The sequence below is a fragment of the Opisthocomus hoazin genome, chromosome 9, assembly GCF_030867145.1.
Source record: "Opisthocomus hoazin isolate bOpiHoa1 chromosome 9, bOpiHoa1.hap1, whole genome shotgun sequence".
Classification (NCBI taxonomy): domain Eukaryota; kingdom Metazoa; phylum Chordata; class Aves; order Opisthocomiformes; family Opisthocomidae; genus Opisthocomus; species Opisthocomus hoazin.
Genome location: NC_134422.1, coordinates 19280648 through 19308098, shown reverse-complemented (window position 1 = coordinate 19308098; position 27451 = coordinate 19280648). Strand labels below are relative to the sequence as shown.

Here is a 27451-nt window from a genome sequence, read left to right as displayed (position 1 = left end):
CCAGATTTCAAGAACTTTCAGGATCTTGCTTGGCATTCACCCTAGAAACAAGAGTGCTGATCATCCTTTTTATTAACTATATTATTTTTATCTTGTAGCATTTGCACCAAACTTAATAATTTTCTTTTTCTTTTTTCTCCACCAAATTATGAGTGGTTTGCGTGTGGTGAGTGGGATGAAAAAGTCTTTCTGCTGTTTTCATGAATATTGTTTTGACCCGAGGCTGGACCTCGAGAGTGGCCAAAACATTTTTTAATAGTAGTACTTCTATTCACTGAAGAGTTAAACAGAATAAAAGAATAATCATTAGCAATTTTATGGTATTTGTGTATCTTCTACACCCTGTAGAAGGGTAATTTCAGTAATGTATGTTAAATGTATAATTTTTCATTTGATTTATAGAAGTTGCATGTTAACCTGTATTGTATATGTCCAGCTTGCATGCAGCTCTGTTTTGTGATATAACTAGTGGATAAGGAGTCTGGAATACAAGACTCAGATGTCAAGTGCGATGCTCTCTGTCTTGTCTGCCTTTACACAGAAGCTCAAGTTTGTTTTGCAGTGGGCATAAGGGAGTTCTTGCCCTCCAAACTTATCACACACAATCTAAAAGTAAAAAACGAGGCAATATTTGTCTCAGACTATTTGAAAGAAACAGGTAAATGCCTCGACTTGTTTCTGTAAAAAAGTAGTTCTTTAACCTTGAATAAAGACCGTAAAAATTGAATGCGTATTTTAATATATTTTTATTGTTCTTTCTTCATTTTCCATTTTGGAATGTGTCTTTATTGTTGTTTTCACATGATTTGATGAATTTTAGGAATTTTCTCATGCTTTGGCCTACCCTAGAGCTTATTTTATAACTCATCTCCCCACTTTTTTAAGACAGCACGAGAGATTTAACATCTGGAGTTTCTTCTCTTTGTGATCCTTTTACTTTTCAAGAAAATGAGTTAATGGATGAATGCTGTAAGCAACCTATTTCCGGAACTCTGATTGATTGGTTACACATGGCATTCTTTTAATACAGCGATCCCTAAATCACACAACTTGCTTAAAGCTAAAGATCCATTCATTCCACAAGTGTAACAGCAGTAATATCTTTTGGAACTACATGGCAAAGGGTATATTTTCTCTTGAATCTCTTTAATCCTTTCTTTCCTCTAATGAAAAGTCATGTATTTTGATGTCTGCTAATTTCCTGCTCCAAGCAAGAGAACATTCCTCTTCATCCTTGACAGAACTGTATTTAAAGTCTATTGTATTCTCCAGGCACACAATAAGATCGTGTTCTCTTGCATTTCACCATGGATTGTGGAAACTGAAACTGATACAGTTACATAATGTATACTCATGGCATGTAATTTAGAATGTTTTCTACCCCCAAAAGTATATACTTTCTTGGTTTGTTTCTTTTTAGGAATGGTTCACACCTAGAAACTTTTCTTCTGTGTTTTCACTGATGTACTATCAACTAATGTATAGCAACAAAAGCACAATAATGAAGGTAGTGTAGATAAATACAAAGGCTTTGGCTTTTCAAGATCTCGGTAGGTAAGAACTTTGTTTCTTGAAGCTGGCTCAGTCTCTCTCTTCTACCAGTCATCATGCAAAAGCAGAGAGAACCAAAAACTGATTTTGATTGCAACCTCTCCCTTCCTCATGCTATTTACACTACAGTTTATATTTATTTTTACTCATATTGGACAATTTAAACCAGTTTCAAGACATTTCGGTAATTAGATGGACGAAGTTCTCAAGGCACCATGTAATTTTTAAAAAAGACATTTTTCCACAGGGAAACTTTTCTCAACAGTGGGTTTTTTCAGTACTGTTTCCACATTTAGAATAGGTAGGAGTGTAAATAAAACTGAGGTCTTTTATGTGTGAAGAAACAGGAAATTTCTGTTTAGTCTTCAGCAGTTGGATGTTACCTGTGTTTGGAAAAGTGTGTACACCGCCAGCTTCAGGCTTCAAAGTTAATAACTGTAGTTCAAAGGCAAATTTTATCGCCTGTCGAGCTTCTTAGCTGAGAGGTTAAAACTTGCTTTCTCTAAAGCTCTCAACTGACTTAAAAATCAGATCTATAGTTACAGTACAATTACCACGTAACAAACTCTCAGTTGCTTCTATTTTAGGTTACAGTAGGTTTGCAAAAGGACAGATTAAGAAAAAAAAGGGAAAACAAAAAGCCTCGCACTCCAAGCCAAACAGGAAAAACAAAACAAATGACCAAAAACCACCACCAACAACAAATCCCCAATAATCTCAAAGGTGATGGAGAAATTAAGCCCGAAAATATATCAAACCAGGAAAAGAACAGTTCAGGCTAAGAGTCCTAGAAATCCCTAAAATCAAGGAATTTGTACAAAAAACTTTTGACACACTTCCCTCCCGCCAGTGTCTGCAGGGGGAGAAAGTCCTCTTTGGTAATGTGTCAGGAGCCAACACACAGGGTGGCAATCAAATGAACCATGGTCAAACAAAAGAATTTGACTTTTTACAGAGACAATGCTCTGTACCTCTGGTACTCATCCTAGGCTACCTGCAGCTACTGCTTCAAGCTGTCTGGGACAGCAGCTGCAAGAAGCCAGTTCGACATCTCCCTCCCACAGACTACAGGTGTTGGATTCCCATTCTGACGCTCTCTGAACCTGGTAGATGCAGAGCTTTATCAGAGGGAGAGACTTCTCACTGAACACCATGTTTACTGTGGGTGACTAGTCAGAATCCCAAAAGAGCTTGTGGAAAGACAGTCCCTTGGGGTTTGTCCACTAGTGGCACCCTGGAAATCAATTCCAAAATAATTCTCGGAATTTGTTGTGGACTAGAGAATCCACATGAAAACTGTGTAGACAATGTTCTCCTTAAATTGGACTGGTCTTAATCTAGTTAATCTTTATTCCAAAGCAGGGACAAGAGTATCTGAACATGTTTAACTCAGTTTATATATTTGCTTTACAGTCACCAATTTAGTTAATTTAGATTAAATTTTGAGCTCTTCCATGTTGAGATTCTAAGGAGATAAAGGAGGAGAAAGACGAATAGCTGGGAATTTTCCTGCCTTTCTCCATAGCAAGGACCAAGATACCTGGCCTGACTGGTTTAATAGCATTAGTGGCAAGTCATTCCCACTGGTTAGAAAGTTGTCAGAGCCTTTCAGTAACTCATAGTCAGAGCATCTACCCTACTGCAAGTTGTCAGAGCCTTTCAGTAACTCATAGTCAGAGCATCTACCCTACTGCAATTAAAGCATTTAAGTTTTTTGACTGCACATTTGCATATGATGATAAACTCAGCCTCATGATAGTTAACAGAATTTCCCTGCAGAGAAATGATGCTAGTCTCACAAACGTGTCTAGTTCTTTCACAGGAACAATCCACCAGAAAAATGTTATTTTCCTCCTACCTGAAACGAGTAGTGAGTAGAGATCACTGGGTTTTACCAATCCAATTACATTTCTTGTGCTTGTTAACAGATTTTCAGTTTAGGCATGGTAGGATACAAAGGAAAAATATTTTTGCTTTTTTCTATTGTCTTAGCAGCATAAAATTCAGAGAAGAGAGCAGGAATTTTAACAAGTGGCTCCCTGGTACCTATGTGTGTGTGTATATAATGTACAATATAATTACATAAGTAATGAAGACATATTCTACCACTGTGTGAAGCCATTGGGAGCTCTGGCTTCCAAACTTCCTTAAATTCAGGTTCTTCGATCCTCAAATGTGAGACTGACTGCGTATCTGATTTACCACAAAACAAAATATTGAAGATAGCAAAAAAAAAAGTCTATGCATTTTTATTGAATACAAAGTAAGGTATCTAATGCAAAAATTATTCCACCTGAGAAGAAACTGATTAAAGGAATGAAGCAAAGTAAAATTGCTTTGGGTTTCTCTATGTGCATATTCTCCAATGAGCACAATAAATGCCTCCATTAGCTGTAGGAGTTCTGAGTCTAAATGTGTACACACGGCTGGGGAAAAAGCTCACCTCTGCAGAGAGGGAGTGTACAAGGTGCAAAGGCACACCCTCTCCAAACCTGTGAAGTCATGTCAGCACTGGGTACACATTATGCCCTAGAACTCCTGCAAGCACATATCCTCGTTCCAAGTGTTACACCCAGTCAGGTTTTTTTCCAACTAGATTGATGGTGCGTTGTTAGAGGTTGTCTGTCCTTCCTAAATTGTTGTTCTTAGTCTCTTAGTAAATGACAAAGCTTAAGGCTACGCCCAGCTCTCGCTTCTGCTCGCTCCAGTTCATACTAAAGCCAAGCCCAGCGCACGGACGCGCTGCTGTTTCAGACACACAGACAATGGCACCCTGCAAGGGGTGTTTTGATGGTGGCTGCTGGAGACCAGTGGCTGCAGGCTTGGACTCCTGCTCTGCTGCCCGACTGTCGCTGCTGGCTGGTGGGACAGCGTGGGCACGCAGCCGTGGACGGAACGCACTGATTGAAGGACTGGGGCTTGAAAGCGTCAGTTTTCCTGGAGCTGATAAAAAGTGTCCTCGATGCTTCACTGTCAGAATCAATGTCCTCTCCCATTTTTTATGGTGGAAGCTGCTTATTCCATATTACCATGATTTATGAAGCTTCACTTGGATAAGATGAAGAGGCGCTGTGCTTAAATAATTGGTTAGCACAGGGCAGAAGACACATCTGGCCAAACAAATCAGGAATGATTTTGCCTACAAACCTGTTTGCATATGATTAAGGAACACAGAGAAAACTGTCAGTCTCTCGGGTGCATTTAAACCAGGAAACATGAGTTGGGAAAGTTTTATGAGATTTATATTTATCTGCTACGCAATTAAATGACGGCTTCATTGGTTTGTGTGAAAAGTGTAACGTCTGTTGATCACAGTGTGTGTAATTTCTGATATTGAGTACAATGAGTCATAGGTTTGTTTAGTAAACAAGTCTACAGTCTTATATTAACAGCTTTTCTTGGGAACACACAAACTACTCTTTTGTAGCAAATCTTTGCAAAAATTGTCTTATTCTACTATTGATTCCACTATGACAGTACTCACAATCGAAGTCTCCCTTGATGGCAGCCACGTATGTTATAAGCACACTGACTCTTACGTGTCTGCTACCTTATAGATGTAGGTGGGCAGATACAAAGGCTTGATGTCATTCTAAGCACGTAAATGCTTAAAATTTAAGCAACAAATGAGCTTTTCTGCCAGAGTTGAAAATCGTAATTTAAACACTGAGATCAGTTACGTGACAAATTCTTGAAATGCTTTAACCAGTGGATCAGCTGCGTGTTACAGCTCTGAGCTCTGTAAACCTGTGCTTGTTAACAAGGATAGGAAGACTTTGGAAAATATCTCTAGGCATAGGCTGTCTAGGCCAACAAATCCAGACATGGGGCAGCTGGGAGCAGAAGTAGTTAAAAGCTGCATGAAGACTGCAGGCAAAAATAGAGTTCCATTGAATGTTTGTGTTTTGCATGTAATTCCCGTTCTGCGGTGCCAAGGTGATTTAACTTTGCTCTACCGATCCAAAGTCCTGACCTAACACTGGCTTTTCTCAGAAGTTCAGTAAAAGGCAATCAAGTGAAAATCCAAGACTGCTCCCTGCACAACATGGTAGTGTCCCTCCCCTCAAGCAGAGCAAGAGATGACGTTCAAAGGGCAAGAGAGAGAGCTACAGACTCTACCTTGCTTTCTCGGTGTTCCCTGCGGAGATGCTGACAGCACATTTGGGATGCTGCAAAGAACTGTTTTCACCCTCTATTTTGCCCATGTCCTTCTGGCCCACTGCTGAGAGGCATTTGGAACTGCAGCACATATAATTTCTAAGCATGTATATTTTTGCTTTAGCTGCAGGTAGTTAAAATTATGTGAAACACACGCGTGTATGTATTAGTGAAATGAGGATTTGCTTAAAAGCCTTGAATATGGGAAAAATGCAGGTAAGGCAGGCAGATTTTGTATGCAGTACTGTATTGGGTAAGCATGGAAAGGGAACCCTTGTGAGAAAAGGACAAGAATGGCAAAAAGATGATGGTGTTACATGTAAGGCCGAACATGGCAGGTATGGTTGTGCCAAGGATCTCAAAGGGAAAGGATAAGGCAAAGAGAGGCTTTGAGAAGCTAACTGGGATGGGCCAGAGGCAGCTGTGGCCCCACCAGCCAGTTTTTCTTGCAGGCTTTTTACTACTGGATTTTTTCCCTTCATGCTACGTTGGATGGATTACATGAATGTCTGTCTGCTATTGCATTTGATACTACTGCCAACCAACAACCAGCCTGACATGCCAGATGTATAGTAATAGTAAAATTTCTACCCAATATTAAAGCATCTACATTATAACGAACTATTCTAGATCTGTGCCAAGTGAGCATTTACTGGGAGAGGAGGAGAGGGCTTGGAAAGGTGGGGATTCCCCAGGGGGTGGCTCATGTGGCACAGTAACAGCCACGTAGGTAGTATCTCCCTCCGCTTTATGCTCATGCAGGAACAGCAGCCATCTAGCAGGGTTTTAGAAGGATAAGCCTGTATTAATGCTCTTGGTGTCACCAATATAAGGGAGTTTTTACCTTTGGAAAAGAAGTTTCTAGCCTTAAGCTATGAACAGCTAACAAATAAAATGTAGAGTCACATTCAGGAAAAAAAACACATTCTGACTAGTGAACATTAAACTGGCAGTTTGCAACTAGGGATTTCAATTAACCTGAAACTGGCCAGTGTAAGCTGTCCGGTAGGGCCGTCTTATCCGAACAGGGCTGACGGGGACTGAAACTGCAGAGGCTGGCAGCCGCAGCGACTGCCTGGGAGCACCCGAGGAGGACAGGGTGGTGTGAGAGGAACACGCAGGCAGAGCTGCCGAGAGCAGAGGAACATCACTGGGCACGGCTGGGATGCATCAGGGGAGGTAGGCAAGGTGGAAGCAGTGCATGCAGTGCCTGTAGCCAGGTGCAACTGGAGTGGCAGAGCTGATAAAGGAGAGTAGTTCTGTGTTTGGGGCAAACAGCAAAACTTGTAAGTGAAAGGGAAGAAGAATACAAACTTGGAAGTTGACCCGAGATGCCTGGGAACCATTATTTTTCAGAACTAAACAGGATGTAGGACGGTGCCTCTGAAAAAGGTGGAATTGCTGCTTGCTGGGCACGGCTAATGCAAGCAGTTTTGGTCCTGCTTTTTCTTCCTAGCTATTCTCTGGTTTGGTATCCCCATTCTAGCTGGTAGGGAAAAAAAAAGAAACCTGTCCTCAGAGTTCAGATTATGAACAGAAATTACTGCGTGAGAAGACGCTGAGCACATGACACACTGGCTCTGTGTGCATGCCTCGGAAAAGCTATGGGTTTGTGAGAAAATGGAATTAGTGTGAATTTGATGAGGGCTTGTATTTGTGGATGAGTGCCACGAACATACACTGGGTTCATATCTGTGTATAGGTTTCATACAGAAGGCTGAGTTAATCCCTAAGCAAAGACAGGGGAAGCTATTGAATATCTGTGCAGAGTACCTGCACAGCAAAGGCAGATGAGCTCAGACAAGTGCACAGGTATCTATGGGTCCAAGTATACAAAAAAGAAAGAGAACAGATCATCAACAGAGAAATGAAGAGAAAAATATTTACAAAAAGTGTGTTCCAGACAGAAAATTAAATAAAGGAGCCAAATCACTACAGCAAACGCCTTGAAGGAAGACAGGTAACACTACAAATAAACAAACAAACAAATAAAAAAAATTGGGAAGTTGTTCAATTTAATGTGCAAGATTACGTAAACTATGTCATCAAGTTCACTTCAGAAAATGTTGCCAGCCATGGGGGCTTTACAAGCCACTATGCCAGCAAAGATGTCTTACCATTGCAATTAGGTAGGTAAAGTTTGGCTATAAATACCCAGGCCGGTACAACTGCAGCTGCACTAGAAAGGATTTACCAGTTTAGTGTGAACAGAATCGATTAAAGACAGTGAAAAACTGTTTAGTCAAAGAAGAAGATCTGAACATCAAAGGGAAAGAAGAAGCAGGGAAAGCTACTCGAAATTAATACAGTGCTAATTTGCATTTAGTAAAATATTTACCAAAAACATTGTTGATATGTTCATTATTAGGAATCTGTAATCAAAACGTGCTTACTTTGATCTTACTGAAATAAGCAGCAAAACCCGCCTGAGGTGGGGCTCCTTCCCACAGCCCAGAGCAGCCTCATTTTGCTCACTGGCCCCTTTATTTTTAAGTGTAGTACCATGAACACAGCGTCTTCTCTCAGTGTGACCCAGAAGCACATTCTGGAGCAAGAGAGCCCTTTTCTGGAGCTCAGTACTCAAAGCAGTGGCCAAATACTCCTCAAGAGACGTGAACAGTTCCGAGTGGCCAGATTTTCGTAAACGGCTCATTGACAAGCTTCTCTGTCAGAATCTGAAATTCTCTGAAAGCTGGAGCTCTCCCGGGAGGTACATTCCCGTTCCTTGAGAGTTATAACCCTTCTGTCTTGCAAAGTCGGGTCATTTCTAGAACAGCTTGTTCAGCAATGTTTCCTACTGTTTGCTCTGCGCCAGACATTTTTATCATCTGTTAAACTGGAAGAAACCCCTCCAGTTATGTGCTTGGTTCTAAGTGTTTGGTTTCACTTGCTTCTCAATTCCTTCTTCTACCAAACTACTGGCAAAGAAGCTCCCTCCATGCCCAGAGGTTTCTGTTTCCATCCTGGTATCATGACTGAGGTGGACATGGGGGAACAGAGGCTCAGTTCAGTTATGCTCCAACACTGTACATTTATTTTTATACATTTATATGTATTTATATACTTATTTGCCTGCTATGCATAAAGAACAGTGCAGAAACATGCTTATGCAGATTAAAACCCAACTGTACTGCTGATTCGGGTAAAACTACTCTATCTTTAACCCCCAGGTTCCGCTTTCGGCTTTCCCTCTGCTATTCATAGTTGCCGTAAGGCTGAAACTCTACCCAAGTGGGGCAGCTCCTAAAAATATCCAGCTGAGGACAAAGACGAACAAACTGGAAGAAGGCAATTAGTTTTCCCTGTGCCAAAATGTCAAACGACTTCGAGCTGACCTAGCCAAATAACGACGTCCCCGAGTGGGGTCTGCAGAGGTGGGGCTGCTGGGGGCCAGAGCAGCAGACCCGTGAGCAGGGGCTGTGCTGGCAGTGGTCTCCCGCCCCCAGCCTCCCTGTGTCTTTTCTGGTGCTTTTTTAGGCTAACAGCACCTGGAGCGTAGGCATGAGAAAGAACGTGTTTTCAGATGGAAAGTAAGATGAATACAGAGCTTTCTGTCCGCTTGAACCCGCAGCCCTGACCCGGGCAGCAGGCCCGAGCAGCATGGGCCGCGGCTCCGGGCCCGGCCGCGGGGCTTCCGTCCGCGGCCCTGCTCCCGGGGAGGCGGGCGGCTCCAGCGCGACTGCCGCCGCCCCCCCCGCGCCCTCTCGGCGGGAGCCCGCGGGCCTCCCCCCTGGGCCGGGCCGGGCCGCCCCTCCTTCCCGCCGCGGGGCGCCGCCGGGGTGGGATCGCTCCTCCGCCCTCCCCGGGGCAGGGCTCGGCGGGGCCCGTCCCGCGGAGCCGGAGCGGGTGGGCGCAGTGCCGCGGCGATGCTGGCCGTGCGGCTGCGGCTCCTGGCTTGCTGCCTGCTGCTCGGCGCCGCCGCCGCCCTCAGCCGGGACGAGGTGCCCTCCCTTCGGAGTGAGTGACGCCTCCGCGGGCGGCCCACGGGGGCAGCGAGGGGAATGGCGGGTGGGGGCGCACCCCGGGGCTGGTCGGGCTGAGCCGTTCGCCCCCCGGCCGCTCCGTGCGGGGCTGCCAGGGGTGGGGAAGCCCGCGGGCCTCCCGGTTCGGGGTCAGCCCCGCGCTCCCGGCGTGCTCGGAGCGCTGCGGGCGGCCGGGACGCGTCAAGGCGGGGGCGAGTCTCCCGCTGGGGTCCGCCCGGGCCGGGCCTGGCCGGGTGAAGGGCTCGCCCCGCACCGGGCTGAGGGGTTTCGGAGGCGGGAGGGGCCCGGGGCAGGCCCTGAACCCCTGCGAGCCTGTCCGGCTCGCTGTGCCTTGCGCCCTTGTCCTCCTCCCCGCTTACTATTCTGCTGCCCATCGCTTTTGTTGCACCTGGAGGGAATATAGAAGATGTTTTTTTCTCACTTCCAGTAAATGGCAGTTATCTTCTCTATTACCATACAAGCAATTCTCGTTGCTTTTCGAGGGGGAAGGAAGTGGGAGGTGAGGAGGAAGGAAATGGAGATATCTTGTTCTCCTGGTTTTGTTACAGCGATTTATTCCGTGTTAGCTGCGTTGTTCCTAAGTAAACAGGAACTTGGAGGTACCCGTCAGCTACCAGCTCTTCAGCTGTGGCTTCACATCAGCTTAAGGCTTCGCCTCTGTGAGGTTGTCTCTTGTTGCCTTGTATGGGGGAGCTTGGATGTAGGCGAAATGGGATGTTTCCAAAGGTCTCCCTCCACCCTGTCATTTCCGAAAAAATAGGCTATCTCATTTTCTCTTTGGGTCCTCTGGGGCTTGCAAGTTTACAGAGCCCCTTGCAGCTCTTTGCCTGCGGGATTTTGGGCACAGAGTCCTCGCCCACCCCAGGAGCTTTGTAATAAAACTCTTCTAGGAGAGCACCTGTAAAACGGGTGGTGGAGCTTCTTGAGCTGAAAGGAGGGGACCCCTGGAGGTATCCCCAAGGCTTGATGTTGCTCCAGTTGTCTCGTTGCCCCATGCGAGGAGGGGGCTGAGCAGGGGTCCATGGAGCTGTCGCTGAGCCTGCCATCTCTCATGTCTGTCTCCTTCCCTGAGCTAGCCATTACCTGGCAGCCCTGAGGCCAGCACAGCTCTCTTGCCGCTTGCGTTTTGTAGTTGGGCAGCAGAAACCACGTTCAGAAGGGGGCTGTGTGGCTCAAGGATTATGGTCTGGCTGTTGCTGGCCTAAGTTACTGCAGAAAGAAACAGGGAAGCATGCTGTTACTCGCAGAGATCATCCAGCTAGGTTATTTGTGTAGACTGTGTAAGACTCTTTTCTCAGCAGCCATTGCAACTCTTAAGAGCCTTACAGATACAGGCATTCAAAGGTTGAGAATCCTTCGTGTCTGGGTTGTGGTGTTGCTCCCCTCACCCCCAGCAAGTTGCTGCGTGGGAGCTGCTGTGGGCTGTTGAGGTGGAGGTCGATTGGGAGTTTGCATAAGAACTTCATTTAAGCATGAATCCCAGTATCATGGTCAATTAACGCTGTTAATCAGTGTTTACTGGCGCTAACAACATCCTAGCTTCTTCCACTTATCTAGCAAATTAACCGTGTATTTTCTTGGTCAACCCAGATAAGACTGCTGTGGGAAAGAAGGCAGAAACCCTTTCTGGCTGTGTAGATAGAGACGCTTGTGACGCCCATGGAGGATTGGGTTGGATAAGGACGATGAAACCAGTACAGACTGCACAATTTCACAGAAAACTTAAAAGCAAAGGGCCAAGCTCAGTATCTATCACAGAGTGGTGCCTGATGTTTTTTCAGTGAGCTCAGACACTTGAGAGCTGTAGAGCTATGATGGATTAAAGAAACCTTGCTCTGCCCCAAAAGGTTAGGCCAGCTGCTGGGTGCTTGGGAGGTGCAATTACATCTAACAGGCTGATTCCCACCTGCCGCCAGTCAGGAAGGCCCCTGCTGCTACACCATCACCAGCTACCACTGTCTATAGCCATGTGGAAACCAGCCTGTTACCAGTGGTACAATCTGCAGTGGGACTCTGTTTTCTGTGTAAGCCAGACTGCTTGATCTGCTCTGTGCAGAATCTGTTACCAAAAACTCTCTCCCTAATATATATATATATGTATCTCCTTTCTGTCCTGCTTGGTGTGTGCACGTTATATTGGTGAGCTGATCTCCTGTCTGTCTGTTGCACAGCACTGTCCCACTGCTGCTTGAAAAATCTTAGTTTTCTAGAGCTACAGCTAAACTGTATGTACTAAACCCAGGCACAACATCTGGGTGGACCTCTTCATCTCGTACTTTAGATGTGGGCTGTGTCAGTTTGAGGGGGTTTTTATTATAGTTACTGCTTCGGGATGTTAGGTGTAGTGAATTGCAGCAGCTGAAGGCACATGTGGCAGAAATCATCACTGTAAAATTTCAAGGCAAAATGGAAGTGTTGCTCAGGTTCTCAATGCATCGTCTGCTGAGGCATAAAATAAATACCTCACCAGTAACGTGAGAGGAACAGCATGGGTTAATGACTGTTGGATTGCAGCGTGAATGAAATAGCTGAGCTGTTACAGGTTTGTGTTTTGCTGATTTCTAGTTCCTCAGCTGGCCTCATTTTTTTCTGTCTATATGCTCAGTTAAACATTTGCTCCCAAGATGTTAAACAGCTGACTTTTTTCCACATACTTATAATGTGATGTCACATAGTTTAGTGAATTTCTACATGATTCCAAGAAAGCTGGGATGTCAGGCTAACCCCACAACATCTGCTGTGGTCCAGGATAGTCATGTAAGATTGGACAATGTACATCCAATAGGGAAGGCATAGTTTAACCCTTGGCTACCAGCTCTCATGGGATAGATAAATCCTACCCTTTCTGTATCCTATTTACAATGCAAAATATTTTCTTTCTGCCTCTGTAGTTGCAGCAAGTGAAGAATGGATATGCCAGAGAACATGGCAATGTCAGTCTTAAACTTTTTAGCTTTTACTTTAATTGCGCTCTCCAGCCAGGTGGGATTGAGAATTATTTTACAATATACAGTGTGGCTTCTTGTGACACTTAAACCTATACTCCATTACTGGCTCTTTCTTGGTGAACAGTGTTTTTTTCTCTTTGAACATGATTGATGGTTTTGGGCACCCCAATTTTTTTTTTTTTTTTGGATATCCAACTTGACAGATATTACCTAGCCTTGTATGTGTGATCTTGCAAGTAGTTCACATGTTAAAAACTTAGCTGGCAGTAAATTTAGACCAGTACTCTTTTTTTTGAAGTGCCAGTTATTCTAATGGGTATTTTCAGTTTTCTTCCTAAATAGCTCTAACTAAAACAGTTGTCTTTTGATACTGTTGTGGTTTAACCATTTGATCAATTGCTGTATTCTGCAGACTGAAACTTCTTTTTGTTTTGTTTTCCTACAGATAAAGGGATATTTATTATCCAAAGTGAAGACTCCAACATGTGCATTAAAGTGGACACAGTTGGCCTTGTTCTGGAAGACTGTGGTCAGCTCTCAAAAGACATGCTATGGAAATGGGTATCCAATCGCCGTCTTTTCAACATAGGCAGGAGTACCTGTCTAGGACTGAACATCAGTAGACTGGAACAACCATTAAGTATGCTTGAATGTGATTCAACTCAATACTCGTTATGGTGGAATTGTGATGGAAAAGCATTGGTTGGTGTATCAGAGTACAAATTAGCCATTGAAAACAGTAAACGTATTGTGGCCAAAAAAAAATCTACTGATCAGTGGAAACAGTACATGTCCTATGATGAAGACCTTTGTGAACACCCATTTGAAGGTAAAAATAATTTTTTTTTTCATAGCAATGTAGATGGGAAAAGTTTTCAGAAGTTGTTCTGAGACAAGGTCAGGTGCTTATGATCGCTTCAAGCCACTGTTGTGGTTTGGGACTCAAAGTTTAGGGTTTTTATACGCAATGGTTGAGGCGAGCATAGCACACAACTGATTTTTTTTCCTTGTCTGTTACATGGACAGAAAAAAGCACCAATATCCTTGCAAACCAGAAAAGGCTCATTTCAAATCCTCTATAAAGTAAAAAAGGGAACTAAGGATTTGCTGTTGCCTGTTCTGCAGCTTTCATTATCAGATAAACCCGAAGAGAGATAATAAAGGATTTGGAATTCCGGTCACTGAAAATCGGTCTGTGATCTCAGAATGCATGAACCAAATGTTTGCAATGTTCAGCACCTGGACTCTGATCATGCCAAACGTTGGAGCAGAGATCAGGCTTTTGATTAATCCTGCTGTACAGCTAGCAAGGGCGTAGGAATGTATGTCAAGATCCAGGTCTGCAGACCTGAACAGTTTTCCAGGTATAAGGACTAAGATAAACCCTCTGACTACAAACAGCAACAGACAGACTGTACCTTGACTCCTTCCTTGGCGTTTTTATGGAAGGAAAGGCCTAGTGTTTGCATAGCATGTCTCAGGCTGGAGCTGTTGATTCTCCCCGTCTGAATGGGGTGTTTGGGTTGCAGATCTGGTCTCAGTCGTTTCTTCTGTAGGTGTAGCTGGACTTGGACTCTGCTAACTCCAAAGTCATTCCTTTGGGAGCTGTGATAACTGGGAAAGCACTATAGCATCCAGTCTCTTCTTTAAAACCTAGTGGAGTTTATACTTCAGACCAGACAGAAAATATTTAAACCCACAAAAAGTCTTACACATTTGCTAAGTACACATAGCAAGATGAAAGCACACCTGATTTAGCCATCGTACTGCGACATCCGGGAGAAGAGGATCAGCCTCAGGCAGGTGCTTCTAGCCTGGTTTCAGGACCAGAGTAATTAATTGCATTGGCAAAATATCTTTCACCTCCAGTTTCTATTTTGCTCATTTTACCTTAGCTTATGCACATGCAAATGCAAGCCAGCCTGTTCATCCACCAGGTTGGGGAGGCATCTCTACCTTCAAAGAAAAAGTATGTAACTGTGGTGAGAGGTCTATAGTTGTCAAATTTGTTTTTTTGCCAGGACTGAGATAATCCCTTGCACCTCTGTAGCTAGCAGCATGGTAGCAGGCAGGCAGAGAAGCCATCCTGCTTTTTTTAACCTGTGTTCTTTGTGTCATCTGTTCATATCACAAGGCTTTAGAGGGGATTTGCAATGTGTAAACTGCTTTTTTATATGAGCGCAGCCAGCCATTAACTCCGGAAACCTCTAGGAACCTGGCAGTATGTACTGTTTCTGTAGTTGAAGGACTTTGATCTTTAGGCTGTCAACATGGGAACTTTGACAAACAATTTCATTCAAAGTGTGATTGTGGTTCTTTGACCTTTTGTAGAAGCTCTGAGGTTAAGGAGACACTCGCTGAGGTAAAGCTTTTACAGCATTCAGTTGCACTGGATTCTCTCAATATTTTGGTACTCAATGTGCAATAGGAAAATATTTTAAATATTTTATAAGGCATTAATTGATTGTGACAACAGATGTATCTAACATCAGTTATTTGGCTAGATTATTATTCCCTATGGTATAAGAAATTATTTTTAAAAGCTTATTTAATATTCCTTTGTATTTCACATTTCCTTTCCCATAGAATGACAAAGAGAATGGAAACAACATTAGAAATCCACTTTATAAAGAGTGGGAGGAGCAGGGGAAATAATGCTGAATGGTTCGTCTGTTGTAGACTAACAAAATATAAGTAGAATTTGCATCTGAGCATGCATTCTGCTAGCTATTAGTTTATGTAGTTGTTCTGAAATGTAAGTGCAAATTATATGTATTAATTGATCAGGTTTTGGTAGGGGTTTTTTTCAGCTGTAGTAAGTTATGAGAATGTGCCTTATTTCATGGTGACAAATTTCATAAACTATTATTTCCAGATTCTGTTCACTGAAGTTATGCTGCACATACTTGTAATGCTGTTTTATCAATTATAAATTAAAATTAGAAAATAACTTTAGACATCTTATTTTGATCATTGCTGCTAAAAACAGGAATAATGAAGTATGAGGGCAAAGAAATTTCTGTGGTCTCCATTCTTTTAATCTCTGCATTTTGTTTATTCCAGAAACATATACCTTGCTGGGAAATTCTTTTGGTTTCCCATGCATTTTTCCATTTAAATATAACAACAAGTGGTATTATGAGTGTACCAGAGATGGAAAGGAATTCGACTGGTGTGCCATAACAACTCACTATGAACAAGATGAAAAATGGGGATTTTGCCCAAGTGCTGGTAAGATGTTGCTTATCGTCTTTCTCCCCCTGGCCCCCGATAGTGTCTCTGTTCTTTATTAGTAATTGTAGGACGCGCTCTGTTTTGGGTTACTTCCCTTCTGTTAGAGGGAAATGTCCCTTTAAAAAGTGCAAAAGAAGACTTTAGCAAATTTTATTATAATTTACCAGACTTGGCCTATGGAGACCCAAGTCCTCATCCCAAAAGCAAAAGTACAGGGGGGTGAGCAAAAGGATGTTATTCCGCGCAGCCCATCGACCTTACCCTGCAGATAAACCTCTCTCTCCTCTGTCCCAGTGACACACAGGGGGCTTCTCTGAAGCGTGAAAAGGAAGGGTTGCTCTTGCAAAGGCACGTTCTGCTTTTGACTGCGTTACATCTTGCACATTCCTTCTGTGCATTACTTGCACGCATCTTGGGCCTAAAACGCTCAGAAGCAATAGCTTTAAAAATACTTGCTATCAGAAAGATTTTGGATGTATAATCTTCATGAATATCCCAGCTGCTTGCATAAATAAGCAAAATACACCAAAAAAAGTGGTTTGGAAAAGCCCTCCGTGCTCAAGCTACATTTGAGATCTGTTCCTAAGCATCTTAAAAACAGCTGTAAATGTCTTTGTAATGGGGATTGCTGGGCAACCATTATAATAGATGGCATTTTCAGCCTTGCTTATACTTTGTAATTATGGTAAGTTCATTCTCTTGAATACAAAATAGACGGAGATCCAGGGGCCGCTCCTCCACAAGCTGGGTGAGATGTTCATAGTTTGAATATTTCAACATTCACCTTTAGGAACAAATGATCAGCTGGTGTAAATTAAAATATAGCTCTGTTGGCTTCATGAGAGTTGTGAAAATCACCACCAGCTGCAGATCAACTCCTGAGTATTTTATCAACTGTATGAAATATGGAGTAACATTTTATTCCATTAATGCCCTATTTCCATATGTTCTTTAACAAAGGGACATGAAAGGAGTTCATAGTCATGCTTCCATTGGGATGCTACTGTCATTAATTAATTGAATTGCTCGAGTTGTTACATTTCTGATTATTTTGTTGTCTTGGGCTGTTGGTGAGAAGTCTGTTTTTGAGCAGAGAGCGGCTGTGACGTTTTTTGGAAGAAGAACCCCAACACGCACCTTTGCTACCAGTTCAACCTTGCATCCATGCTGACCTGGCGGGAGGCACGGGCCGCCTGTCTGCAGCAAGGAGGAGATCTGCTGAGCATCACCGACCCCGAAGAGCAGAACTACCTAACTAACTTAAGCAGTGAGTAGACATTTCTCTGCAGACCTTGTAGGAAACCTGTAGTTAGATTTCCTCTTTACCTGTGAAAAAGGGGTAAGCTTTGGAGCTTAATGCTCTGTGTGATGTCTCTCCCATTGCTGCTTGCGAGGCTTCGTCACATAACACACCTCTGTAGAGCTCTTTGAAAAAGCAAGGGTGAAGGCACCACCTTAATAATCCAGGTGCAGACGTGGTGATATGTGTTATGTGAGGGTGTAATTGTCTTAATTCTCCCTCCCCACAGAAAATGCCATTCATTCTTGCAGCTGTGGTTATGGAGTGTGTTTGTTTTCTTTGGAGACTTATGCAAATATTTACCTTCTCTGCAATGTACCCTGGTGTCCCTTTCTCCTGTTAAGTTTTCTTTGCATGCTGGACTTCACCAAATGTGAATGACGAGAACATTTCTGCAGAATTGAAGTAAATGTCCTGTATGGGAAAAATGCCCACTCTGTTTTCATAAGTGGACGGTATTGCTTCTCTGATAAGCCTTCTGCCATGCAGCAAGCATCTCGGACAACTTCTGCAGAGCCTTCTGACAGCATGGCTTTCGTGGGTGCTTTACCGTGTGTGGAGAAGAGCAAGCGGAGGAACGCATGGTAGAGCTGTTATGCGAAAGGCTGCCTCAGGTGTCTTGCCCATTGCTTCCCATTACTGCTGATTTTTCCATTGCAGGATATGAGCTGACAGGAAGTTTTAAAAATTATTTTGGTAGTTTTTTGATATGCCTGCAGGCTGTAAAGAGACTGGAAGTTGTTTGGTTTATGGAAAGCTGAAACAGGCTAGTGTTTTTGTAGCTGCCTGTTCTAGATTTAACTTCAAACCTCAGCAACAACTTCACAGAATCACAGATTCACAGAATGTTAGGGGTTGGAAGGGACTTCTGTGGGTCATCTAGTCCAACCACTCTTCCAAAGCAGGGTCACCTACAGCAGGCTGCACAGGACCTCGTCCCGGCGGGTCTTGAGTGTCTCCAGAGAAGAAGACTCCACAGCCTCCCTGGGCAGCCTGTTCCACGGCTCCGTCACCCTCAGAGGGAAGAAGTTCTTCCTCATGTTCAGACGGAACTTCCTATGCTTCAGTTTGTGCCAGTTGCCCCTTGTCCTGTCGCTGGGCACCACTGAAAAGAGCTTGGCCCCATCCTCCTGACACCCACCCTTCAGATATTTATAGGCATTTATAAGGTCCCCTCGCAGCCTTCTCTTCTTCAGGCTAAATAAGCCCAGCTCCCTCAGCCTTTCCTCATAAGAGAGATGCTCCAGTCCCCTCATCATCCTTGTAGCCCTCCACTGGACTCTCTCCAGTAGCTCCTCATCTTTCTTGAACTGGGGAGCCCAGAACTGGACACAGTACTCTAGATGAGGCCTCACTAGGGCAGTGTAGAGGGGGAGGAGAACCTCCCTCGACCTGCTGGCCACACTCCTCTTGAAGGGTTTGCAGGGTGAGTAGCTTGAAGGATGCAGATTTCTGAGTTTATTCCTTTTCATCTCTGTGTTGTTTAACAAAGTAATACACTTTTTCTAAGGACAGAAAAAACAGGCTGAACTTTCTGGAGACTGATTTGAAGTTTTGTTTTCTTCCTCTTGTAACAAGTCAGGACAGCAGATCTATACCTGTAGGTATTTTAAAACATGGCGAAAGCATGAAGTATTACTTAGTTTATTCTTTCTGTTCCAGGGCAGTTAAATGCCACAGATGGGATGCTGTGGATGGGCCTGAACCACCTGGAGGAGGATGCTGGCTGGCAGTGGTCAGATGGAGCACCGCTAGCCTTTGTGAACTGGAGAGCAAGTACTAGATGTTCCTCTTGGATATGTTGTAGCAGTGTAATTGTATGCTCTCTGTAGCTGCAGCTTGATACCAGAGTGCTGTTCCTACAGTTACGTTTGAAAAGTGAATCAAGTGAATGAGTGTATCTCTTTTTTACTGTGGGAATATTTATGCATATTAATAAACTAAAAGTCCCTTCTGGATATGTAGCATCCATTGAGATGGATCTCTTCAAAGCATTGATGATCTAGCCCTTTCATCATTTACTTTTAAAGGAGTTTTTAAGATTCCAGTTGCATATTTAAAAGCTATGCTTCAGCTGGTTTCACGAAGGAAAGGAGTTTCAATTTGTTTACATTAACATGCTGTAATTAACATTAGCACATTAACATGAGCTTTGTGACTTGGTTTGCTACATTTTGAGGTCTGTCCACCAGGATATATAACGTAGACACTAGGGCTTATTTCAACCTCTCATCTGATAGCAGCAGCCAAGGAGGGATTGCCACGAGTGTATAAATCATGGTCGATGTTCAGCTGTCCATGGTACTGGTGTAGTATTACTAGAAGTTTAGGTGTGCAGGGATGTTTATACATTCATTCAATAAAATGCAGAGAGCCTTACAACACCATTTTACAAGTAAGAAATGATTTTTTTGTAATTTTGTGCTTTTCAAAATTGTGTTTGCAGATGTCACTGATAACGATTTTAGAGAAAATCATTGTGCAGTGATTAATTCAAAATTGAAGTACAGCTGGCAAAGTTATTTATGTGAATCTGGATTGCCTTTTGTATGCAAAAAATATTTAAATAAGACAGAGCATGAAACACTGGGTAAGTCTCTCAGTGCTACTGTATCCTGTTTGTGGGTGGGGAGGGAGAGCAAGAGGAAGCCACCTGAATATAAAGTCAGCAGAACAGAGTCTTAGCTGGACTAAGTGTATGGATTTGCTAGTTTAAGTTGAATATAGTTTACTTTAACTGATGTATTAACACTTCCGACTGTTTAGATGGAGTCCTGGAAAACATGCTGAGAGTCTTAAAACTAGCAAATAATTTAAAGATACGTAGCATTTAGTTGGTTCCTTACATGATCAGAGGCTCACAGAGTGCTCATTCTCTTTATATTGCAATAGAGCCATGCTTTTGAGTTTAAAAATAGGTTTTCAGCTTTGAATGGAATTAACCAGTGGCCCACAGAGAAGAAAGCTGTATAAGCAGAGCTCAAAATTTGCAGTTAGTTTTATGGCATGCTGTACTTTATATAAAAAAGCATTGTACATAACTTTTTTAAAGTCTTTATATATGTACTTACATTTTTTAAAGTGTTTGTATAATGACTATAGGATATAGAGTACATAGAATGCCTCAGACTCTCATTCTGTGGGAAAGTAAAACACAGAATTGAGTTTATTAGAACAGTAATTTATGATTTGATAAGAACAACTTATATATGATCAGCTTCTTCCTGATAACTTAAAAGACAGTTTCCCTGCGTGTTTCAGATAATGAGAAAGGACTTACCCAAACGTTTTGTAGATAATGCATCTGAAAAAGCTTTAGCTGACTTTGAGTCAGGTTCAGAGGTAATAAAGGAGATATAACATGTTTTAAACTGAAGAACAGATCCGTTAGTGTGTTTGCACTAGTCCAGCAGCCCAAACGGTTGAATCATGAAATGGGAGAAATTTCAGTTTGCTTGGTAGGTAACGTTCCATACAGCACGTGTTCTGGCCTCCTTAAGTCATCTTGGACGACTCTGTTTTCAGCATTTGAAGATAAAAATATAGCACTAAATGTGTTATAAACATAGCGTAACCTTGGCAGTTCTATCTAACATACACAAACTTTTTATGCTTAATTAAAAGACACATGGAAGTATTATGCCACTCGTTGTGATGCTGGATGGTACCCACACAATCGCAACTGCTACAGACTGCAGAAAGAGGAGAAGAGCTGGAATAATGCTTTTATCTCATGTCAGAAGGACAATAGCGGGCTCATTAGTCTATCCTCCATGGCAGATGCAGAGCTGCTCCTTAACTTGCTTGAAAGTGGTGAGTTTTGGGAGTTAAAAGTGTGCAGTGTTTCTGGAAGTGTTTTGTGATGCGCCTCCGTGCTGCCTGTTAACGTTGTTAGCCACTTCAACGCTATATTGCATGGCACACCCAAATGATGCTTACAAAAAAAAGAAAGCATGATGCGTGCTTCTTCTTAAAAATGTATAGCATCACCTTCTCCAGTAACCATACATAAAATAAAGAAATGAACCAATGAAGTAAATACAGTGAGGGCACAGGAAACACACTAGCTTTTGTCCTTTCCTGTTCTTGGCTGGTTCCTTGCAAACTGTTGCAAAATATTCAGTCATCATCCTTATGCAAGAATTGTGCTTAGAAGCAAGAACAATTCAGAGTATCTTTTGCTTTCAAGCTAGCCTTGTCCACACTGCAAAGTTGCTGCTGCTAGTATGTTGGCAGAGTCCCCTTTGATGGCAGCAGGGTGTATCAAAGGAGTTCTGCTAGTCCACATTGTCCTAAGAGGTAGCATAATTACACAAGGAAGTTAATGAACAAAAGCTCTTAAGTGCGGCAATGCCAAGACTTTTGTTGTCATAACAGCAGCAAAGAAAAGTGAATGTTTTGTGCCTCCAGCTGACATCAGCGTGCTGGTAGAGCTGCACAGTTTGGCCATGAGTTTAAGCTTCCCGGAGTTGGGGCACAGTGGTGTGTTTTATCAACTCTGTCCCATCAGCTGTGTTTGCAGGATGGTGTGTTACACTGAATTTACTGGACATCATCTCCCATTATCGTCCCTCCTGCTGCCCATCTTCTTTGCTGTCCTGTCTGACTTTCTCTCAGGAGATTAACCACTGTATCGTCTTCCTCACCTGTGTTAACACACTCCATAGATACCAAATACCATTATTTCCAGAGATGCTGTAGTGGGTAGATGTAGTTGTTCTCAGCTTGTATTCAGCTTCAAAGTCTACTGCTTCTATTTCAGACCTGCTTTGGGCTTCTCTTCAGGAGAAGGGCTTACTTGCCTGAAAGCCAGTCTGCTTTTTCTGGCTGTAGTAGCTGTTCAAGTAAGACATTACATCAAACCGCAAGCCTTGTCTTTCCTATGTTTGCCAGCCACTGTGGCTACAAACTGTGCTGTCACTGGAGCTTATAAACATCACTCAGAGAAACCTAAAGCTGAGTGTGCCATGGAAGATTTATAACAAGAAATCTTTCTCTTCCATGTCAGGCTTTCTGCCCCCTGCACTTCAGAAAAAGTGCATATGCTCTTGATTTTGATTTTTCAGGATTTCAAAGAATATTATCACATATGTTGATCTATTTTTGAAACAATTTAGTCCTCAAGGGCAGTAGAACACTCTCTCATCAGTAAGGTTTCCAAAAGTTTATACAGCTTTCTTCTTCTTTTTTCCTGAAAGAAGGTAATTCTTATGAAAATCCCATGAATAATTTTTAATGGTGGTGTTGATGTTACAGGAACAGCAGGCATTATTTCTTCACCATTAAAATCTGAAATCATTGATTCTTTTACAGAAAATGTAACTGAAGCATGGATTGGGTTATACAGTGATAACACTCCGGTTGTTTTTGAGTGGTCAGATGGCACCCCAGTAAAATTCTCTAACTGGCACAGCCAAGAACCTAACACTTTTCAAAGAACAGGACAACTCTGTGTTTCAGCACAAGGATCTGTAAGTTTCCTTTTCTTTTTGAAAGAGTTAGACAGATACTTTTATTTTAGCTCATAATAATGTATTTTCTCACTGTGCATACTTTTTTAAACGATGACCTGTAGTATGACTTTGGTTTTTGATTCCTAATATATTCATGTTGTGATAAATTCAGTGTAGCCTTTAGAAACCAATACATTGTGCAGCGCTGATGCACAGAAAATTAATCATAGATTTTGAGCCTATAGTCAATAAAAAATGTTACATACATGAAGCTTGCCAAATGGAAGAGAGCAAGTATAAGTAGGTATTTTGATAAAGACAAAGTAATTTAAAATCCAAGTAGTGTATATCATAATTTATGATGCATCAGTTCTGGTCTTGAAAGCGTCAAATTCATGATTTGAAAACCTGTCAGCTACGCCTCTTTTATCTTGCTGTCAATATTTATAAATTTCATGTAACATCTTTCAAAAGCAGATATTAGTCCAGATCTACAAAAAATTATAGAAGTTGAAAGCAGTAAGACTGATTCCCAAATTAGAATTAGTCAGGTGATTACCTGATGAAATTCAGCAAGGGCAAGTGCAGGGTCCTGCACATGGGGAGGAACAACCCCATGCACCAGTACAGTATTGGAGTGGACCTGCTGGAGAGCAGTTCTGTGTGTGCTGATGGATGACAAGGTGACCATAAGCGAGCAGTGTGCCCTGGTTGCCAAGAAGGCCCAATGGGATCCTGGGGTGCATCAGGAGGAGTGTGGCTAGTAGGTTGAGGGAGGTTCTCCTTCCCCTCTGCTCTGCCCTAGTGAGGCCCCATCTGGAGTACTGTGTCCAGTTCTGGGCTCCCCAGTTCAAGAAAGATGAGGAGCTACTGGAGAGAGTCCAGCGGAGGGCTATGAGGATGAGGAGACTGGAGCATCTGTCCTATGAGGAAAGGCTGAGGGAGCTGGGCTTATTTAGCCTGAAGAAGAGAAGGCTGCGAGGGGACCTTATAAATGCCTATAAATATCTTAAGGGTGGGTGTCAGGGGGATGGGGCCAGACTCTTTTCAGTGGTGCCCAGTGACAGGACAAGGGGCAATCGGCACAAACTGAAGCATAGGAAGTTCCGTCTGAACATGAGGAAGAATTTCTTCCCTCTGAGGGTGACGGAGCCCTGGAACAGGCTGCCCAGGGAGGCTGTGGAGTCTCCTTCTCTGGAGATATTCAAGACCTGCCTGGACAAGGTCCTGTGCAACCTGCTGTAGGTGACCCTGCTTTGGCAGGGTCTTTGGACTAGATGACCCACAGAGGTCTCTTCCATCCCCTAACATTCTGTGATTCTGTGAGGTGGTGTAAAACAGGGAGTAATATTCAAATAACACTGTGTCCTGTCTTACTGGTAATCCTGGCACTGTCAATTTTTTCATAATTTCGTCATAAATTTACTTCACTTCTACAATTAACAGTACTTAAATTCACAAATACATGACTTAGCTAAGTAGCACAATATTTTTTTTTCAAGTATGTTTTCTCTAAGTGTGAAAACTAAATAAAAAACAGTTTCTGTTGTCTTTCCTATAGTGGGTCCAGGTTGCAATCTTTAACTCATGGGAAAGCCAAGACAATTATAGTGATCTGGAAAAGTTGGTTCCCACCGGAAGCAGAAAATAGGACTTTGGTAAAATTGTGGGTTTTAGATACACAAAACTGTATTTCACTCAGTTTCCAAGTGTAAACAAACAAATGAAAATGTAAAATACAAAGGAAAAAGAGGTTCAAGATAAAATTCTTCAAGCATTATTTTTGGGACATGTCCACTATGTATAGATGTCTGAAAATTATGTCATATGAGCTTTGTAATATCTTGAGTAAGGACTGTTCAAATATAAAGATTAATCTTACAAAGAACTGTAATAGATAGGAAGAAAGTTCCTATCTATCCTGAAAAGTACATGCTCTGGCATGGACATAGTGCTAGTTAATTAAGATGCATTACATCCTGAAGAATGATTAAAAGACACAAACCCTTTTGTGTGATTGATTTGAAAGTCCTGCTGACAGTGGTGGTAGAAATAAATGGTCCATCTAAGGATACATAAATGAATAGAGTGAGAAAAACTACTTGTTTTTACTGAAAATTTAAAATAGGAGGAGGGAGTGTGATCTAATATGTGTATAGATATGCACGACAATATGGGTATGTACAGAATATATTTCTTTTTATCCCCTAGGAAGGACATTGGAAGGTTAAGAAATGTGAAGACAGATCTTTTTACATTTGCAAAAAAGCAGGGGAATTTCATAACGTCTCTCCTGAGCTGGAATCAGGTTGTCCAGAGGTAAAGGTTCTTGTGGGTTTTGTTTGTTTTAGAGCCTTACTAATAAAAGAGAGTTATATAGGAAACCTCTGAATGTAGCTACAGAACATATGGATATAAATAGAAAATTTTTGGTTTTGATATTAGACACACACGTTTCGCCAGGAAAAATCTCATTGTTTGCCTTAAAAATATGTAAACTAAATTTTAATATACAATTAAAAGCTTTCCCAAGATGCCTTTCATGGCTTGTTCCATTGTCAGTGGTTGTGACCTGAGTTCCTATTTCATTCTAGATCAAAAGTGAAAACCCTTTTGTCCGCCATCTGTGCAAATAATGTCTGTTACATGATGCCTCATCCCACACATGGTTTTCATACATTGAAATGGAATGTCAGGGTGAAAAACAATCAGTTTCATTGACATGGAGAATGAACTCTTCCACCTGTACATTAGCATTCCTTTTGCTTTCAAACACAGATGGGAAGGAGCACAGCTATCTAAATAGGACATTGCAACAGGCTTTCAGGCTTTTAGGCTCTGCATTCTGGTAGTAAAAGGTAACTTGTTAAAGTATGATTTTGTTTGCTGTCTGTTCCTTTTCATAGTGTGAAAAGAACAAACTTGTAGACCCTGTGGTGTTAAAATTTTATTCAGAACTCTGCAGAAGTTTTGTGAACTTCGTCTTTTGTTAACAAATTCTTTCCTCTAGCTTGCTTTTGCCTTTAGCTCATTGTCTTCCTTTTTAACTTCTTGTCCTTTTTCCTGAGAAGTCAAGAAACACAACCAGTTCAGTTGAATTATAAGAAGGTGACCTGTTTGGGGTTGGATGCAGTCTTTCCCCAGATGTACAATGGTCAGATCCAACATTCTGGTTATACCATTATGGAGGCAGAAGTTACTGTTTGGTTCCAGCTTAAAATTTCCAAAAGTTTAGGGTGAGTGTGTTCCTTTCATTTGGACCAGTGTATTTCATCACTCAAGAATTCTATGTGTTATTAGTGTGAGAAAGTTTTGTCATAGTCCTGACTGTGTAAAAATGTGCACACCATCAAGACTTCCAGTTGTAGTCAGGAGCTTGACAGCACTTCAGCTTCTGCTGCCTCATGGGATTGAGACTCACACAGTTGAATCACTGGTCATAAGTAGTTTGGTCTGCTGTAGCAAACTCCCTACTCAGGATAAATTGCTGCTTGTTGATGGGTCACACCCTGTAAAAACATATGCTAAACCTTGTTATAGTCCCTTGATTTTGGTAGATCCTTTTCTTTCTAATGTGAAAAAAGTTATATTCATTTAATCAAAAGAAGTCAATACTAAGCTTACTCAAAGCTACATTTGATTTCAGACATTTTGTCCTGACAGCTCACTTTCTTTTAACATTCAATATACATATTGTTGCTCGTTATTGGCCTAATTTTCTAGGGCTGAGTCTTTATTTCATCCAGATTTACCTTTTTTTCCCCATTTTTCTGTTGCTGACCTACCTTACATGTACAGAATATCTGTTGGTGTTTCTCACATTTGATCTTTCGCTTCGTTAACCTCGTACTGTCATTCATGTTGGATTGCTGGTAGATTCTCGGGGAGCTTTGGCCTCAGGCGCAGTTGTTTGCTTTTATAAAGCTTTATCGTTGTATGTGTTATTACTGAGCTTTCATCTCATGTTGATTTTATGACTTGATATGGACATACATCAGATGAACTCTCCTTGAATGTTTTCTGTGGTTCTGCTGATTGCAGTTTTTGCAGTATGTCCATATCAAGTTTCTGCAGAAACCCGAGTTCTTTTTTTCCTACACTTCTGTCATCCTAAGACATAGAAAGTGCTAAGCACTGTCTTCCCTTAGCAGGTCCACCATTCCTTTTTTCCTAGTCAGCAGGCTATTATTGAGAATAAATATTTTATTGCAAAGTCAGATTCTCCAGGCAGTTTTCCCCAACACTGAAATACCAGTTTTAAACATTTTCTTTCAACCAGCTTTTGAAATAGGTTGTGGAGCTGTCAGCTGCTTGATGATTGAGTTGGAGGTTGCTGTGTGCAGAAATGACTGTATTTGTACTGCGGACTTTCGCCGGTCCTCTACGCTTTAATTAGCGCTTCAAAAGATAACAGTATAGTACTAGATCAAGCATTTGTCTTAATGGCTGTTGTGAAAGGAGGGAATTGTACTTTTAAGAAGAGAATTGCTAGTAAGGCTACAAAACCTCGTGAAGAGCAGAAGGGCAGCTGCTCAGAGTAAGGGTCCATTTGGCCTCGTGTTCTGCCTCCCACAGGTGGCTGCAAGTCAGGTTTGGGGAAGAGGGCAAATACAGATAATATTTCCCCCAGTTTTCCCTTCACCTCCAACCATTCAGGGGATTTCCTGAGCCTTTTAAGACCTGTGTATGTAACAGCCCACATTGGGTTTCCCCTCCAAATGCTTGCCCGAGTTCCCCTTGAACTCATGCAAACTCCTTGCATTCGCAACATTACTTAGTGAGTAGATCTATAAATCTACTACCCTTTGAAAAAATGCCACCTTC

General features: G+C 42.3%; 1 protein-coding gene across 2 annotated transcripts in view; it reads left to right on the top strand.

Annotated features, from left to right (window-relative positions):
* Positions 1–9553: 9553 nt before the first annotated feature.
* The window catches only part of PLA2R1 (phospholipase A2 receptor 1), a 45571-nt gene continuing 27673 nt past the window's right edge, over positions 9554–27451 (top strand). The window contains exons 1-9 of one of the 2 annotated variants that reach the window (XM_075429907.1): positions 9554–9666; positions 13086–13469; positions 15704–15871; positions 16968–17141; positions 18837–18950; positions 19621–19764; positions 20799–20987; positions 22488–22645; positions 24839–24946. In XM_075429907.1, coding sequence (XP_075286022.1) covers positions 9576–9666; positions 13086–13469; positions 15704–15871; positions 16968–17141; positions 18837–18950; positions 19621–19764; positions 20799–20987; positions 22488–22645; positions 24839–24946 — 1530 coding nt within the window. In that variant the 5' untranslated portion in view covers positions 9554–9575. The remainder of the gene's footprint in view (positions 9667–13085; positions 13470–15703; positions 15872–16967; positions 17142–18836; positions 18951–19620; positions 19765–20798; positions 20988–22487; positions 22646–24838; positions 24947–27451) is intronic. The other variant, XM_075429908.1, reaches the window with a different exon arrangement.